The following is a 13435-nucleotide window of genomic DNA, read 5'->3' on the forward strand; positions in this document are numbered from 1 at the left end:
TAGTGTTCTGCAGTCCTAGAAGGGAATCCAATCTGCCATAATGAAGACTCCCCAGAGCAGCCCTGAACTGGCCCAATGAGGGCAGAGGAGTTGTTCCTGTAGATGCTTGCTCTGGTTACAGGCCAAGAAAACTTCCCTCCCGCAGGCTTCAATAGCATTCCAGCAATCAACAAGCATTGATAAAGCACCTACTGTGTGCTCAGCACTAGGCTAAGTGCTGGGGATATAAAAACAAAAGTGAATCAGTCCTATCTTTGAAGAGTTTACATTCTAATGGAGGAGATAGATGGACAGACAGATAGACAGATAACAGATATTTATTATATAGAGATATAGGTACAAAGATAGAGATAGTGTAGATATAGATGAGATGGCGATTGATATAGATGTGGATATGAATATGGATATAAATGATATAGAGATGTAAAGATATAGATGGATATGGATATGGATGATATAGATATAGCAGAAAGAGCCCTGACTCTCCAGTCAGAGAACCTGGGTTCAAATCCTGCCTCTGATGCTACCAGTGTGACCCTAAGTAAGTACTTTAACCTCTCTCATCCTCAGTTTCCTCATCTACAAAATGGACTATTATGCCAAGATTAGCCCCTTCTGCTCAGGCTTGTTGTGAGACTCAATGAGATAAGAAACGTAAGGCTATTTGCAAACCCTAAAGTGCTAGATAAACACTTGCTAGATAAACACAATGTGCTCAGTATATTTGACCTTCACAATAATCCTGGGAGGTAGATGCTGTTACAGATTGGGGCACTAAGGTCAAGGGAGGTTAAAGGACTTACCCAGGGTCACACAAAGGGTTAGGGAGTAGGGAGGACTTGACTCCACATCTGGGGCTTTCTCCACTCTCCTCTAAATGTTGGATCAATTGAACCTGATTCTTCAATACCCAAGGGTGTGAGATGTCATGGATGTGGGTGCAGATCACAGATCACAACCTGTTAGTAGTTTCAGAGAATTTCAGAGAATCTAAATTTCTGAGGCAGAACCTCTGCTTTTCAATTAAAAATATTTACAAATTAACCTGGATGGTGGTGAGGACAAGATTGGAAAATGTGCTGGAGGACAATAGATTGAAGGAACTAAAGACATATAACCTGAAGATGCAGAGACATAGATGGGTGTTTCGTGGACAATGAATCAGAACTGCTGCCTGTCCCCACAGGGCAGAACCAGGAGCCGTGGGATGGGAGAGACAGAAGCCCATTTTAGTTCAACAGAGGGGAAAGTGACCAAGAATGGAAGGGCTGAGTCAAGCGAAGCCTAGGTGGCCATTTGTCAGGGACATGGCAGATTGTACCTGGACAGGTCCTGGCTGAACTAATCAGTCTTGGAGTGCCCTCAGTTCTGAGGGTCTGGGTTCTGGGTTCTTGTAGCCATTGGAAAGTTGGACTTGGGGAGCTTTATTGTCCCCTTCAAGGCTAAGGTTCTACTGTTCTAGCACCATTGCTCTACGTCCCAGGCTGATAGCCTCTTCCCTTGGCCCCATGGCCTTCTGGCAATAGGATTCTTTGTAAAACTCCCCAAACAACCCAGTCGTCTCCTCCAAGGCTTCCTATCATTATTCTGTCTGGGCCTTGTTGGTCTTGACCACAGGCCCTAATTATATTATCTTCAAACAGCAAGTAAATGATATTTCCCGCTGAACCTGAACAAGGAAATGTTTGATTTGACATACTTAGGCATTCCAAAATCAAACTGTTTGTGTGCCAGGATATTGAGATTAGCTTTGTCATTGGAGTCCTCCTTGGTGCCCAGCTTCCAAAATGCATGCTTTCATGTTGTCTCGTGATTAGTGAAGGCAAGCCGGAATTCCCAGATGTGCGTCTGCCCCTGGCTCTGGGTAGAGTGTCCCAGGTGGAACACCTCGTCTCACTGTGCCTCAGATACTGCCGATTTATGGAAAACAGCCACCAGCTGCCCATGGCAAAAGAAGCCGGAGGACAAGGGGTTAGGGGTCAGGCATCATCTCTCACATAATCCTAACCAAAGAATCTTTAATTTAGGATTGGAGGGGATCCTTGAGGACTTCTAGCCCAACTCTCTTATCTTACACATGAGAAACGAAAGCCCAGGGATGTGCCAAACCCTAAGGAGAAATGAACTGGGTTTGAAATGGGGTGCTTGGAATTCAAATCCAGCATTCATCTTCTGCCTTGGAGAAAAGGCATCTTAACCCAAACATGGACTCTGTAATATGGATATATCAAGGGATCTGTAATATGTAATATCAAAGGATCATGATGGTTCATGAGGGAATTCCTGGTGTGGGAACTGCCTCCCTCACTACATGTTGGTCGTCTCTGACTGGAAACCCATATTAAATGCCTGCCCCAGGGTCACAGACCTAGTAAGAGAGAGAGGCAGGGTGTAAAAGCAGGTCTTCCAGATTCAAGCCCAGGCTCCATCCACTCCACCAAGCTCCCTCTTCACATAATACATAGATTTTTGACAGTGAGGGCCTCCAAATGTTGGATAGATGCCCACTTTGTGCACAGAACTGCGTTGGTTGCTAGGAGAGCCACAACATGAATGAAGCATTGTCCTTGCCCTCAAAGGGCTTATAATCTAGGGAAGAATTTACTTTTTCCAAAAAATCAATTTCTTCCATCATATCCCTCCCCCCAATCCATCATTATACATCAAAAGCAAACCTTGCCTTCTCTCCCAAATGACTCTGTGGGGAACACCCAAAGTGCCAGTGGCCTTCCTCTGGATTTGAGTGGATAACTGCAGTAGAAGGTGCAAGGCAGTATGGTGTGGCAGGTAGGGAACTGACTAGAGAGTCAGGAAAATCTGGGTTCAAGTCCAGCTGCTCATATACATTTGCTCTGGCAAATTGGGCAGCCTCTTGGTGCCCCCAGAACACTGTCTAGGACAGTGCTGAGTCAGTGCTAGCCTTCACTGGTGGACCAAACGTTCCCTTCACCAATGAAATAACAGCTGTTGGAGCTGTGGGAACAGACTGCTCCAGGCATGGAGAAAGGCAAGGACAAAGGCCTAGAGGTGGGAAAAGACAGGGCAAGGTCAGAGAGGTCATCTACTCTGGCCAGAAGTTGAAAAATCAAGCCCCACAAGCCAGTCCCAGAGATAATAAGAGAAGCCTGAATAGACTCTAACTCATTTATTCACCCCAGTATTTATGATCAAACACAGCCAGCCTCTTGAGCCCCACAGCCATGTGCCAGACCTTCAATGAAGTAATCACAAAAACCCACACTTGAAGACGAGCCAAGCACTTGATTTGCAGAACTACCCTATTGTCCCCATTTTACAGAGGAGGAAATGGAGGCTAAGAGTTGAGTGACTTGACCCTTACCCTAAACAGTCCAGAAATCTGAAGCGTGAGGATTCACTGTCTTGTCAAAATATGCAGCTCTTGGCTTTTGAAAGTAGAGTGAGGATTAGGATAACAAGAGAACAGTCCTGCGTCTCCTCTCCTGAATCCGCCACCTGTGAGTGTACTCCCCCCATTCTCCTGAAATTTTTTTGTGCATATTTGTCTTGATCTGTGAACATGCTGGATTCTCCCAGTAGAATGGAAGCCCCTTGAGGGCAGGGACTGTTTTGTTCCTCTCTTTTTATTCCCAGTACATGATTTAAACATAGGAACAGAAACAAGGACCAGACCTGTGATTCCCATGTGAGAAAATTCCTTCTACCAATGCAAGTTGGCACCTTCTCTGAAACTTATAGATTCAAGATGCCTAGGGTTAGATATGTAGAACTGAGAAGCATCTTTATGGAGACGATATTTAAATCCAAGAGAGGTAGCAGAGAGAGAAGACAGCCTAGGACAGACAGAGCCTTGAGGAGATACTTACTGTTTGGGGTATGGTGTGGGTGACAAAATTAAAAGGAGACCATGAAGGGGTGGTTGAAAAGTTCTAAGAATCAACTGGTGTGTCATGGTCAGTCACCTGTGTAATTGTCAAGAAGATGAAGGCAGAGAAGAGACCATGGGAGGTGCTGATTAGGAAATCCAGTGTGTTCACTACTTCTCCCAGCTCCGTGCCATCTGCAAATTTGATAAGCATTCCATCCACGCCCTTATCTAAGCAAGTCATGGACAGAAGTGAAAAACGGCCCCAGACCAAGCACAGACCGCTGGGGCGCTCCACGGGGCGCTTCCTTCTGAGTGGATGTTAAACCATTGGTGATTGCTTTTTGAGTCTGGCCAACTAACCCTAAGTTCATCTCAGTGTGCCACCGACCATCTGGCCAGCCATGTCTCCATCTGTGCCAAAAATAATATCATGAATTGCTTTGTCGAACCCATATAGCCCTTGTCTGGCCACCTCACTCTAGCCCTTATTGTCTGCAACTGGAAACAACTGGACTGAACTACCTTGACAGCCCCTCCAGCTCTGAATCTGGGGAACAGAGAGAGGACAGGCACTAGGTCTGAGGTTTAATCGGCATAAGGAATGCCCGTGGAAGGAAACTTCTACCAAGGCCTTGGTCACTCCTCTGAAACTTTGAGGCTCCCGGGTGCCTGGTTCCCTGAGATGTCGAATGACGTGCAGAGGGTCCTGCAGACACAGCGCATGTAAGAAGCAAAACTTAGTGCAGGTTTTTCTGGTTTTGAGGCTAGCTCTCTAGCTACTCTGACACACATTGTGTACCTTGCACATAGCAGGCACTTAAAAGGGGTATACTGGCACCAGATCCTGTCTTCTCAGGAGAGACAATTGCTAAGTCTTCAGGGTGAGTTCACACCTTGGAAACTAGCAAGTGCTACAGATCAAGGCCCAATGGATTGTTTTGTTCATTCTCTAGATTTAAGAAACTGAGGGAGAAAATGTTAATGATGCGTGTTAATAACGAAAAGTGTGTCCTGAATACTTTTTTTTTCGAGAGACCTGGCTGTTAAACATTTACAACCCTGACCTCCCTCAGCCACTACCCCTCCACACCCCGCCCCTGACAATGCCTCCTCTCTGCTAGGAATGTCCCCTGCTCCTCTCGTTAATGTCCCTGTTTGTTTCTCTGATGCTTCCCAGACCCTGAAGATGCACTGCAAGGACTGTGCCCTGGTGACAAGCTCGGGGCACCTTCTGGGGAGCCGCCAGGGACAGCGCATCGACCAGGCGGAGTGTGTGATCCGCATGAACGACGCGCCCACCCGTGGCTACGGCCGGGACGTGGGCAACAGAACGAGCCTCCGAGTCATCGCCCATTCCAGCATCCAGAGGATCCTCCACAAGCGGGAGGAGCTCCTGAACACGAGCCAGGGGACGGTGTTCATCTTCTGGGGGCCCAGCAGTTACATGCGGAGGGATGGCAAAGGGCTGGTCTACAACAACCTGCAGCTCATGAACCAGGTCCTCCCGCGCTTAAAAGTCTTCATGATCACGCGGCACAAGATGCTGCACTTTGACGAGCTTTTCAAACAGGAAACTGGGAAGGACAGGTAAGGGGGCTTACGGGCGGGAGGGTCTCTGGGCAGGCGCGCCGCCGGCTCTACGTGTCGACTGCCGCTTGGCGGTCCAACGGGCAGGCTCCTGCCAGCCCTGACATTCTGCGGTTCTGTGACGGGGAGATCTGTTAGGTACCTCCCGGCTAGGGAAGAGACTGGGCAATTACGTTAGAGGAACTGTGTTTTAAGAAGAAAAGCCCTGTGCCTGTTTGGAAAGCTTTTTGTGAGAAAGAATCATGGGATCACAGCAAGTCAGAGCTGGAAGGGCCTTTAGAAATCCTCTGCAGTGGAAGATTCAGGGATGGAAGTGACCTTAGGGAGCACTGAGCTGAACTCCCTGCCCCACCCCCAACTCACATACATCCTTTACAGAGACAGTCAAGGGACTGTGTGAGGTGACAGGTCTTCCGGAGCCTCTGAAGAGTGTCACGTGACTTGCGTGATGGCTACAGCTAATTAGCAGCAGATCTGCCACTAGAACCAATCAGTCAATCAACAAACATTTAATAAGCACCTCGTGCTATGAACACCATGTGCTGGGACCACAGAAGCCAGACCTAAACTGTCCCTGGCCATTATCCCATTAAGCCAGCTTGGAGCCCCGCCAAACAAAGCCATGAACCCTGCTTGGGAGATTGACCCCTCCACTATTTAGGAGGCCAGTGCTTAAATGTGCTAAACACATGCTGGAGAAGGAATCAAATCCCAGCGTCACCACTAACTTCCTATACTCCCATGGGCAGATCATTCTGACCTCTCTGGGTCCTTATCTGTAAAATGAAGGGTCAGAGGAGAAGATGCTGAAGGCCCTTTTCTTCTCTAAAAGTATGGCCTCACAAACATCCGAGCTACCAGCTGGAGCCCTCTGTTCTATGCCATGGACAAAAGAATAAGCCACAAGTAGCATCCATCTTTCTTTTTTGAAAAGAACTCTTAGTCGTTAGAATGAATGATTTCATCTTGAAATATTGTGTATGCACAGTTCAGTTACAGCAACAATAATAACTGGTATTTTCGAAGCGCTTTGAAATCTGCCAACTCCTTGACCAGCCTTTTCTCATTTGAGCCTCACAACAAGTCCCTGAGGTAGAGACCACAGGCATTATGCTCCCCAGTTTACAGGTAACATTGAGGCTCAGCCAGGGCAGGAGACTTGTAGATCACACAGCTCATAAATAGTGGAGGAAGGAGTTGATTCCTTCCTGACTCCAGGTTCAGTCTCCTATCCATAAGGCCAAAAAGGAAAAGAGACAGTGGTTGTGGATTTCCCTTTAGAGTGACATATTCAGAGTCACTTTTTGACTGATTTGTGGAAATTAAAATGAATGGAACCTCTTTTTATGGTGGAAATCCAACAATCTTTTGCATGGTGATAACATTCTATTGGGTGGAAGTATTTCTAGAAGGGGGTCAGCAGTGCCTTAAATAGACAATTGGCAAAGTGAGTTTTTCAATCTTTATGAAGCCCATAGAAATCCAAAGAACACAGCATACTTTGAATGTAAACAAATGTTCCTTAGTTTTTTCATGTTAATTATGGCCAAAAAGGACACAAAGATGATCTTGACCAGCCCATTCATTTCACAGATGAGTAAGTGGAGGCCCAGAGAAGTCCAATGACTCACTGAAGGTCATACAGCAAGCAGAGCTCTTTCAATTTAATCTGATTCAACAAGCATTCATTAGGCAGCTACTCCATGCTATGAATACAAAGGTTCTTTTTAAATAGACCCAGATCTCAAGGAGCATATATTCTGGGGGAGGCACATGTAAGTAAATACAAATAATTCTAGCGTGAAAAGAGAGCTAATGATTATCAGAGGTTCTTAACTGAGGGTTTTTTAAAAAATAGTTTTATAATTGTATTCAATTATAATTGATTTCCTTTATAATCCAAAGTATTTTGTTTTTATTTTAAATTATGATTCTGCCAAGGGGTCCAGGACACAGCAAAGTGAAGAATTCCTGAACCAGAAGAATTAGAAATGTCTTTGTCCACAGGATGGAGCCCCTCAGTTGAACCTTGAGAGAGGTTCAACTTCAAAGAACTGGTGGCAGGCAGGCAGCCCATGAGAGGCACCCTGGGCAAAAGTGGGGGTGTAGGGACCATGGGAACAACAGATGTGCCCCCTGGACTGACTGCGGGAAAATGAGTAACAAGGAGTCTAGGGTCATGTCTTTAAGTGCCAAGCTGTGGCATCTGCATTTTGTCCCAGAAGTCATAGGGAACCCCTGAGGAGTCTTAGGAGGAACATGATTTCAGAGGTGATGAAAGTCTGGGTTACACTGGTAGTCTTGTAAGTGGAGAGAAGAGTGCAGATGTGAGAGATGGGTGGAAGTAAGATTAACAAGACTCATCAACTATGGGATATGGGAAGGGATGGGGAGGGAAAGCGCAGAGTGAGGATCGCTCCAAGGCTCCAAACCTGGGTGACTGGAATGATGGGAATGCTCTCAACAGAGCCAGCAAAGTCTGGAAGAGCAGAGGTTTTAGAGACTAGGACAGATGAGGTCTGTTTTGGACAGGTTGAGTCTGAACGTTCAATGGGACATCCTGGGAGATAGAAAGTGTAGTTGGTGACGTAGGGCTGCAGCTCTTGAGAGAGCCTGGGCCTGGATATGTAAAGATTAGACAGTCATCATCAGAGAGAAGATAATGGAAGCCATCCGAGCTGATGAAATCCACTAGAAGGAGAATGCAGAGGCTCAGGACAAACCATCTGCAGATGCCTGTGGTTAGAAGGTAAAGCATGGATAATCCAGTGAAGGAGACACTGATAAGATTTCAGGTCCACGAGAGGAGAACCAGTGGAAGGAAGCATCATGAAAGCCAAGCGAAAAGAGGAGGGGCGGGGGGGGGGGGTGCTGTGGTGGGGGAGGGGGGAAACAGCAGTTGGTTGGCAGTGTCCAAATGAAGAGAGACGAGGCCTGTGAAAAAACATCATATTGATCAATTAAGATGCCACTGGCAACCTCAGAAAAAAGTGTCCATTGAAACATGAGAACAAAGCCAGACTGAACGAGGTAGAGAAGTCCATGGAAGAAGAGCATAGCACGGCATCTACAGAACTGGACTGGAGTCAGGAAGACAGAAGACCTGGGTTCAAGTCCTGCCTTCAGCACACCCTGGCTGTGACCTCGGTTGTCCTGCTGAGTCATTTCAGTCACCTCCAATTCTCCATGACCCCAGTTGGGGTTTTCTTAGCAAAGACCCTGGAGGAGTTTGTCATTTGCATCTCCAGCTCATTTTACAGACTACGAAATTGAGGCAAATAGGGTGGGATTACTTGGCCAGGGTTGAACAGCAAGGAAGTGTCTTGGGTCAGATTTGAACCCAGGAAGATGAATCTTCCTGACTCCAAGCCCAGCACTCTGTGCACTGAGGCTGCCCCAAGGTGACGCTGGCTGAATCACCTAATTCCTCAATGCCCAGGCAAGTCTCCTGCCTGCCTATAAGCTGAAAAAGGCAGGTATTGATTTGCATTAGTGAAGTAACTACACAATGAGATCTCAAATGTTTAAAAAAAAAAAAGAACAGGAGACAATAAGTAGAACCTGCTGAGATAGAGGAGCACAGCTGGAGGGCAGGAGAAGGCCAGGAGAAGGTTGGTTTTGATTTTGGATTAAAAGGGTGAGGTACTGGGACGATGGAAGGAGACAGGATGAGGGGGCATTTGAGGTATACAAAAGGGTGCAGGAGAGGGAGGAAGAGGGCGCTCACTTCACCCCTCTGCCAGAGCAGGAAGACAATAAAAGTGTATTGACTGAGTGAAAGACGACATTCAAACAATTTTACAAAAAATAAGCTCTATACAGATAAATAGCTCAGCCTCAAGTTTCCTTCTCTATAAAATGGGGATAATAATAGCACCCACCTCACAGTGTTGTTGGGAAAATCAGAAATAGGGACCGTGTTTTGCAAAGCTTAAGGCAATATCTGAACACGAGCTATTACTTCACCTATCTGCGTAGGAAGGAGCCAGCTCAAAACTAACCCAGACTGTGTAGATGCATAGGTTCCCAAAGTGGGCAATACTGCCCCGTGGGAGGTGTTGGAATGATCCAGGGGGGTGTTAGTAGCCTCAGGTGCAAACAGGGGGCATTGAATAAAAATAAGAGGGCAGTGGAAGCATAAGGAAAGAAGAGAAAATAAGAACATTTTGAAAAACCATTCGTACATGTTTCATCTATTGTGTAATAGAGTTAAAGTCATAGTGATTACATTATTTTCCAAGTAAACACACAAAATGCAAGTTATAACCAGTCAATGGTCAAGTCTGCCAACAGGTCTTAACAAGCAAATGTGGGCAGGCCAGCATGTCTCACATTGTCAGGAGGTGTAGCACGCATTTGCAGGAAGATGTGCATGTAATGACTTGTTTGCAATACAATATTTATATAGTTACATGGAATTGGGTCATCAAAATTTCAATGCAGAAAGAAAAAATACATTTACAGTAAATTATTAAATTTAAGATCCATCATTTTAAAAAAATATTTTATACATTTTTTGAAATGACACAAATTAAAAAAAAAAGTTAAAAGGGTAAAGAAAGTAGATTTCCAGGGGGAGCACTGAGAAATTTTTTTAAAGGGGACAGTAGGTCAAATAAATTTGGGAACTTATGTGTGTACATACACACTTATTGTGTAGAGTCCAGTGCAGAAAAGACCTGGAGCCTGTCTGTCAGAGGCCCTCCCCACTGGCTGTTTGTCCTAGCCATTCCTTCCCATATTTTGGCAGGAGTAGATTGGGAATGTTGTAGTGAGACTCACAGAGTCTGAGTAATAACCCCCATTTTAAAGAAGGGAAAGCTGAGACCCAGAGCAGTATCATGTTCACATGAACCACATTTGTACAGTGCTCTGGGATCCTCTATGAAGTGCCAGATGAACTATCCAGTGTGCCATATAAATGCTCACCCCCATCACTGCCACTGCTACATTTATAATTAGGTAGCCTGGCTCATCCGAAGAAGACTCCCCTCATTGATGGAGGGAAATGATGACTGGATGAAGCCAATCTGTGTATGTGAGGAAGAAGACAGACCTTCTTTCTCCCTCCTCCAAGAGAAGCCCTACATGGCCCTGGAAGGAGCAACAGCACGGAGTACTCATCCTCTCCAGACAGAGGAACCTTCCTTAGAGGAAGCAGCCCTATGAGCCCTGCTCCCTGGTTGGTAACTCCCTAGACTATAGCTCCGCCTGGCCCCTTCCACTTCCTGCCTCTCTCTTAGGCACTGTCTTCCTTGTTAGAGTGTAAGCTCTTTGAGGGCATACATAGTCTTTCTTTTCACCTGTATTTGTATTCCCGGTGCATAGCACAGTGCTTGGCACATAGAAAATGCCTAATAGACAAACTCTGTATCTATCTACCTACTTTACAAATGAGTTTTGATCCAGGCTTGAACCCAGGATTACAATTATTATTATTATCATTATGCAGCTGAGTGATAGGGTGGATAGAGTGCTGGACTTGGAGTCAGGAAGACCTGAGATCAAATTCTGCCTCATATACTTATCAGCTATATTTCCCTGGGTCTGCCTCAGTTTCCCCATTTGTAGAATGGGGATAATAACAGCATTTAGGTTGCAGAGCCATGGATCCAATGAGGTAACAACACCTTACAGTGTGTAGCAAACCCAAGGTACTAGACATGGCTATCCAGCTCTAGTGATGACTACTCCTCTCCTACTTGTCCTGTTTGTCCACTAGGTCCAGATAGAGGTGGGCCTGGGGCACATGACTAATCTGCTGTTGTCCTGTGATGCTTACCTTCTTCTGGCCATTCCACAGCTGGCTAACATAACTGCTTCGTCTAACTGAATCAGGGTCTGGAGGAGACCATCACTGAAAATCCCTCTAGGAAACCTCTCTTAGCTGACAGGACCAGAGGACTGCTCCCCCTCTTCCCTATCCCTTCCAGGGGATTTCTCCTGCTCAGTCTTAGAAAGTTTTCAGTAGGGAAGGTTGTGACATCTATCAAAAATTTCCTTCCTGAATTTTATGGATTGTTTATTGAATGCAAAAAGAGCAACAACACTTACAACACATAAAAGTGGAAGGAAGTGAATCTCAGAGATGTCGTGAGAAGGGGAATGCACTTGAGACTGGTAGCTTAGACAAGAAAGGAAAGTGTAGTCGGCTGGATCGTGATTTAGAGAAGTTTCTCATCACCTTAAATGAGAGGAGTAAATACACCCAAATTCTCTGAGGTGAAGAAACACTCCAAGGGACAGTGACTGCACCCCAGTATTCTCTGATATTAGAAAGTAACGGTACTTGAAAATAACTTTATAATTGAATGAGGGGACATTAGGACAATACGATTGAGAACCAATAGTATAGTAATTAGACAAAGGGAGCACAAATGAAATAACTGCGGGAAGAGCATTGCTGTGGAGATTGTAAATGAGATTCTGGCAGAGCAGAAAGCCCTTCCACTGTAATTTACTGCACACGATAGAATTATCAGCTCTCTGTGTTACTTCATCATAAAAAAGAATATTTGATAATTTCCCCTAAGAAGCACATGACAGCTCTTCATATTTTTTCATTACAGATGATTAAGTGTAAAACAACAGGAGACATTCCTTTCTTGGGAAAGGGTTCCAACCTTCTAAGAAAGCCGTGGCTTTTGTGCCGGAGTTTCTATGGTGTTTTAGCCTGAAAGAATATGGAACAGTTGGAGCCTCGAGAAGGTCGCCTTTTGAGGGCAGCTCGCTTGTTTCCTTTGTCTCCCGGCTGGAGTTCTTTCCATTTGTGCCTGGGAAACTTCGAGCCTCAAACTCCCTTCTTTCCCTTGGATTAGGGCAGCCCCTGGAAAGGGAGGCCAGGAGCCAAGACGGGCGGGTTCCGAAAGGCCCCAGTCACTCCACGCTTCCCAAACCCATTTCTCGAGGCACGCAAACGAGCGTGCATTCTCCTGTTAGCGCCACAGCTGCCCCGTCTTTTCAGCATCACGGGCCAGAATCACTCTCCGGCCCTGTCCACGCAGCTGAGCCGGCAGAGCCACGCTGGATCACCCTCCCCTCTAGGAAGGCTCCTAGGTTCTTCCTCTCACAGCCCCTTCCCAATAACCTGTCCCACTTCTTACCTTCTAACCCTAACATTAACAGCGGGAAAAGAGACCTGACTCTGGCGTCAGGGGACCTCATTTCAAATGCCACCTCAGGAGCTGGCCCCCCTACGTGGCTTTGGACAAATTCCTCCGCCCCTCTCTGCTCTTGTCTGCAGAACGAAGGGCCGAGAAGAGATGACCTCTGAACTCCTTTCAGAACTACAACTATGAACCTAGGGACTAGATTATGTCTAAGGTCCTTTGCAATTCTAGATCTGTGCTCTATGACCTCCCATCCCCCCATTCCTCCAGAAAGGGCCCATAGAAGGATCAGAGACAACCACAGAGACCATCTAGGCCCTCACTGAGGGATTGCCCAGAGTGGCCTGAGCTGGGACCTGAATCCACATCCTTTGGCTGCTGGGGTGTACTCCAGTCCTCCCTAGCCAAGCGGATTGTTACATTTTCTGTGTGCGTGTTTACACCTTGGAAATCTACAAAGCTACAAATCAGGGCTCGATGGTGATGGAGAGAGTGCGGAGGAAGTGTCAGGCACACTTTGGGGGTGGGGAGAGGCACAGAGCTGGTTGTTAAATATTTACCATCACACTTCTGTCTGGCTCCAAAACTGTATGAGGTGGCCATGGCTGGAGGGAAAAGAGGTTCCTATTAATGGTGTGTAAATCTCACCTACCACAGTGCCAGGCACATGGTACTGGCCCTAGATCAGTTACTGCTGAATGATTTGTTGCCTGATGTCATGATCATCCTTCTAATGACTCCAAATGCAGCTCTGAGACTTGGGTTATGCTGCCTATGGGAGCAATCAGCTTCTGCATTCCAACTGAGGGTGATGGAGGAAATGGCAGAATCGATGGCGTCCCTTCAGACTCTGTATGCCCAGCTGCCAAGTTAAGAGCACAAGGGCACTTTC

The 13435-nt window shown here is 46.3% G+C and overlaps 1 protein-coding gene across 1 annotated transcript in view; it reads left to right on the plus strand.

Annotated features, from left to right (window-relative positions):
- Nucleotides 1–13435, plus strand: part of ST6GALNAC5 (ST6 N-acetylgalactosaminide alpha-2,6-sialyltransferase 5) — a 242202-nt gene that overhangs the window by 200303 nt on the left and 28464 nt on the right. Inside the window, exon 3 of the mRNA XM_020968565.2 lies at nucleotides 5025–5434. Within this exon, the coding sequence (XP_020824224.1) occupies nucleotides 5025–5434 (410 nt within the window). The remainder of the gene's footprint in view (nucleotides 1–5024; nucleotides 5435–13435) is intronic.

The sequence above is a fragment of the Phascolarctos cinereus genome, unplaced genomic scaffold (genome assembly GCF_003287225.1).
Source record: "Phascolarctos cinereus isolate Bilbo 61053 unplaced genomic scaffold, phaCin_HiC Scaffold_5;HRSCAF=322, whole genome shotgun sequence".
Taxonomy (NCBI): domain Eukaryota; kingdom Metazoa; phylum Chordata; class Mammalia; order Diprotodontia; family Phascolarctidae; genus Phascolarctos; species Phascolarctos cinereus.